The sequence below is a fragment of the Miscanthus floridulus genome, chromosome 16, assembly GCF_019320115.1.
Source record: "Miscanthus floridulus cultivar M001 chromosome 16, ASM1932011v1, whole genome shotgun sequence".
Lineage (NCBI taxonomy): Eukaryota > Viridiplantae > Streptophyta > Magnoliopsida > Poales > Poaceae > Miscanthus > Miscanthus floridulus.
Genome location: NC_089595.1, coordinates 107,331,364 through 107,335,385, shown reverse-complemented (window position 1 = coordinate 107,335,385; position 4,022 = coordinate 107,331,364). Strand labels below are relative to the sequence as shown.

The 4,022-nt window shown below is 45.1% G+C and overlaps 1 protein-coding gene across 1 annotated transcript; it reads right to left on the bottom strand.

The window, feature by feature from the left end:
* Positions 1-469: 469 nt before the first annotated feature.
* Positions 470-1,365, bottom strand: LOC136510030 (uncharacterized). Its single transcript, XM_066504602.1, has 2 exons — positions 1,214-1,365; positions 470-1,127 (listed from the first exon to the last, which is right to left on the bottom strand). Exons 1-2 carry the CDS (start codon positions 1,302-1,304, stop codon positions 748-750), a joined length of 471 nt encoding a protein of 156 aa, XP_066360699.1. The 5' UTR covers positions 1,305-1,365; the 3' UTR covers positions 470-747.
* Positions 1,366-4,022: the final 2,657 nt, after the last annotated feature.

Genomic DNA, 4,022 nt, shown 5'->3' with positions numbered 1-4,022 from the left:
ATAGTTAGCCTGCGAATATGGGCTTTAAGCTAACATCATGCCATCAATTGAACATCTTGTTTTATCTGGAAAACACAATATCATACTATTTTGAACAACACAATATCAAACAACATAAGATATACAGCGCTAGCAATATAATACTTGTTGTATAACAAGTAAAGCCTCATTTATCACGGGCATACGTGTTGTAGCCGGGAGCCACCTAACAAAACAAAACAAAAACACTGCAGTGCGCCATATACGCCCATACTGCCGAAGCCGGAGCAGCCATGAGCTGGACAAAAAAACCCGTTGAGCTGGCTAGGTGGCTCGGTACAAAAGTGCTCTTATTGGACTCGTTTTTCTTTTAAAATGAAAATGAATTGATTGGAAATGACTTTCGACGGCTCGTTAAGCTTGGGTCTCAAATAATTCAGGAGATCATGATAAATAATATTATGCCAATTTCTAAAAAAGCTCGAAAAAAACTGTAGTTGCCTCGATATCCAGACCTACTTAAGGGGCTGGTTTGGATGCACGTGTATTCATCTCAATTTATATGTGTTGAAGTGGATTGAAGTGAAATTAAATTAAGTTACATTTCATTCCACTCCCACACATATGGATTGAAGTGAATACACGTACAACCAAACATGTCCCAGTACAAACTCCTGCTGCCACGCACGCACGTAGCGAGCTCGCTCCGGTACACCGGCCACCGCCTGCATGCAACTATATGCAAGCAGGATTCTACTCGATCATAACTCATGTCTTCAGACTTCTGTTGAGCAGTTCAGGCAGCAACCACATAACATGGGCGAGGGTGTCCCGGAACACGCGGAGCAAGTCCGCCGCCGGACCCAGGCGGCGGTAGTGAGGCGGCGGGTTTCCCGCGGGAGGCGGCGGCGCGAGCTTGTGATTCCCGGTCACACCGGGAGACGAGTCGACGTCATGCGATGGCTCGTGCCCCGGTTGCGGCCTGTAACCAGGCTTCGGCGCCGGCGGCGCGAGCCCTCCCGGCCTGCTCACGCCGGGCAGCACGTTGAGCTTCGGAGAGACGACGACCGCACCGTCGTCGCCGCCGCCGCTTGGTAACACTAACACCGATGGCAAGACGCCGACGTGCTGCTCTTGCGTCGAACCACCTGATGATCAATAGAAGTTTATGGTCAGTCAGTTATCGGAAGGCGTCAATAGAAGAAACAAACAGACGCGTGCAGCGTAAGCGCACCGAGCTCTCGTGCTTGGAGTTGCTGCACTGGAGCCAAAAGCAGCAGGAGGAGCGCCAGGAGAAGAAGCTTTGGAAAAACTGAGCTCTCCATGGCGACTGGCCGTGCGAGGCGACTGGCTGGGTCTCTCTTGTGTGGTTGTGGACCTGTGGAGTTGGAGTTCAGCTGCTCAGGAGTCGTGGTTGTGTGGTCTGGATTGCCTATATACTCGATCGATCTGAGGAGTACTGCTGGATTAGCGGTTGTGTCATGCGTGTGTGGACGGGCCGGGGCAAGTCAACTCTTCGTTCCTAAGCGCTCTCGACTGGTTCGGTTCGGGACTGGGACAATGGACGACCAGGGCTGCAAGAAGACAAGGACTACTCTTACTTAAGTAGTGGTGTACCGTGTACAGACACATGCATTAGCAGCTAACGGCCAATCATCGAGTCGTTCTACACTTCTACTATTTTCAAAGCACTCAAGTTGTTGGAGCAACTGCGACTCTGCGAGGTTGCAGCCGTGCATTCACACAGGAGAAGCGACAAATATCGCTCATAACGAGAACTTCAGGTTACTAGGGGGTTAGGCCTCAAAATTTGCTCTGCCAAAATTATGGCTAGCCAAAATAAGGGCATGCCAAATTCTGGTCGTCAAAACCTAGACAAGAAATTTAGTATTGGGACTGCATTAGTTTTGACTGGGTAAATTTTGGAGCTCAACCAAATGACTGCCTTAGTTTTGGTTGGGCAGATTTTGGAGCCCAACCAATCATGCTCCCGGATCATAGTCAATAAAATAAAACAATTCTGGATATAAATTTACACAAGCATTTGCCTAGTTTCATATCTAGAATTCTATTCTTTTTTTAGATGGAGAGAGTACTTGCTACATATTTTTTACTATCTATCTAATAAAAACTAGACATTTAGAAAGAAAACAAAATGACTTACAATTTAAAACCGAATAAGTAGGTCTTTTCAGCAGATATACTACATACTCCTGCTAGTTTTCTTTTAAATCACAGTACAAACGCAAGCGCTCATATACTCTGAAAAATAGCTCAGTTTGCTTACTCCTGCCAGTTATACAAAAGGCCTCGATTGTACGTAGCACTCAGGGCTTGTTTAGATTGAAGCTGACAATCGTTGTCCAGGCATCCTTCCCACTGAGGCTGGACAAAAAAACTCGAAGCTCGTTAGCTCGCTCGGCTCATGGCTGAGCCAAGGTTTTAGCTCGTTAGCTACAACGAACCAACACGAGCCAGCTATATTTTTCATAAAAAACTCGTGCCAGCTCGCGAGTCGCTCACGAGCCAAACGAGCCACGCTTCCAGAAAAAAAAAACTTATATTAGTTTTGTATTACTTCATGTCTTGCACTTTACAATTGATTGATAACTAATCTAGACTCTATAAACTTAAGACTATTATGACTTTATCATTTTGTTTTTAATGGAAGTATGGATACTCATGGACGTATTATGTATGGTATGGAGTATGGACCATGGATGCATGGTGTAATACTATAGTATATTATTATACTTGTATATATTAGGACATATGAATATTTTGTTTGATTTAAGGCGGTTAGATATGTTAATTTTGTAATATTACTATTCTCAAGCTTTAGATAAATACAAATATTATATTTTGTGTACTTTTTATACCTGGCTCATGAGCTTAACGAGCCAGTTCGAGCTCGTAAACGAGCCGAGCCGAGCCGGTATTCTGAGCCCAGCCGAGTTAGGCTCGTTATCCGGCCCTACTTCCCACACTCGGTACTAGGATGCATTTGCCTGGTAGGCCTTCACCGCCACCGGTCGATTTAGCTTTCTCACAAAGGTCATCAATCCAGTTTTCTCACAAAGGTCATCATCAACCCAGCGATGAGTCGTGCACGAATCAAAGGTATATTTTGTTGTGTATAATACTCCCTCCATCCTAAAAACAGCAATGGCAAAGGATCAACTTTGGACCTATTTGGTTGCCTTGCTCTGCTCAGCCTGCATTGTAGCCGTATAAAGCTGTTTGAGGAGTGTGTTTGTCTAGCTGCATGTACTGCAGTGCTTGTACAGACGAATGCAATTGCATATGGTGGATGCAGACTGAGAACGTGCTTGAATTGCAGAATTACCCGGCTTCCGTCCTCGCAGAGAAAAAGTAAAATAAATTAAAAACCCCGGCATCCACTATCGCAACGATGGAGAAATGGGCCAACTCCGCGGCACAGGTAAGGCTTAGTGATCAGCGGAAAACCCAACTTGGATCGTTTTGGGCCTTTCGGCGAGCCAAGATCTGGTCAATTCATTACTGGGCTTTACATTGGACCAGTACTCATTGGGCCATTTCGGTTCTGTTTGACGAAGTCCGATGGTGTGGGTTGCAGTTATGGGATGCTGGTGTTAACCCAGAGAAAAGAAAGATATGTTGCTAAAAAAAAGTATAATCATGGTGTGTTCTTTCAAAATAAAGAAGATTGAGATTCGTAAAATAAAGAAGATTGTGTTCGTAGAAATTCCATGGACACATTGATGCAGGAGCCCTTTTGTCGATTTGTCCATAGTTTCTCAGCTACTACTACTATATTGACAATCTATGGAGCATTGGAGCATCGACCAGAACCGTGCAGTGCAGACAATAACTGCATCCACCAATGATGGCCTCGTTTGGCTTACCCCATATTTAATTTGTTCGGCTTCTTTTTTCAGCCGGAACAGTATTTTTTCTCACAATAATTCAGCTAGAACAGTGTTTTCAGTCAGTTTCAGCCAAAATTCTACCAGCCGAACAGGGCCGATGCATCTTGGTGCGGTGCTTAGTCCTCATCTGCC

What these genes read in the sequence shown, in the direction of transcription:
- LOC136510030 (XM_066504602.1), bottom strand. Translation starts at nt 1,304, where the DNA reads ATGGAGAGCTCAGTTTTTCCAAAGCTTCTTCTCCTGGCGCTCCTCCTG. An exon ending in ACTCCAAGCACGAGAGCTCG is followed by an intron (nt 1,128 to 1,213) that starts GTGCGCTTACGC and finishes ATTGATCATCAG; the next exon opens with GTGGTTCGACGCAAGAGCAG.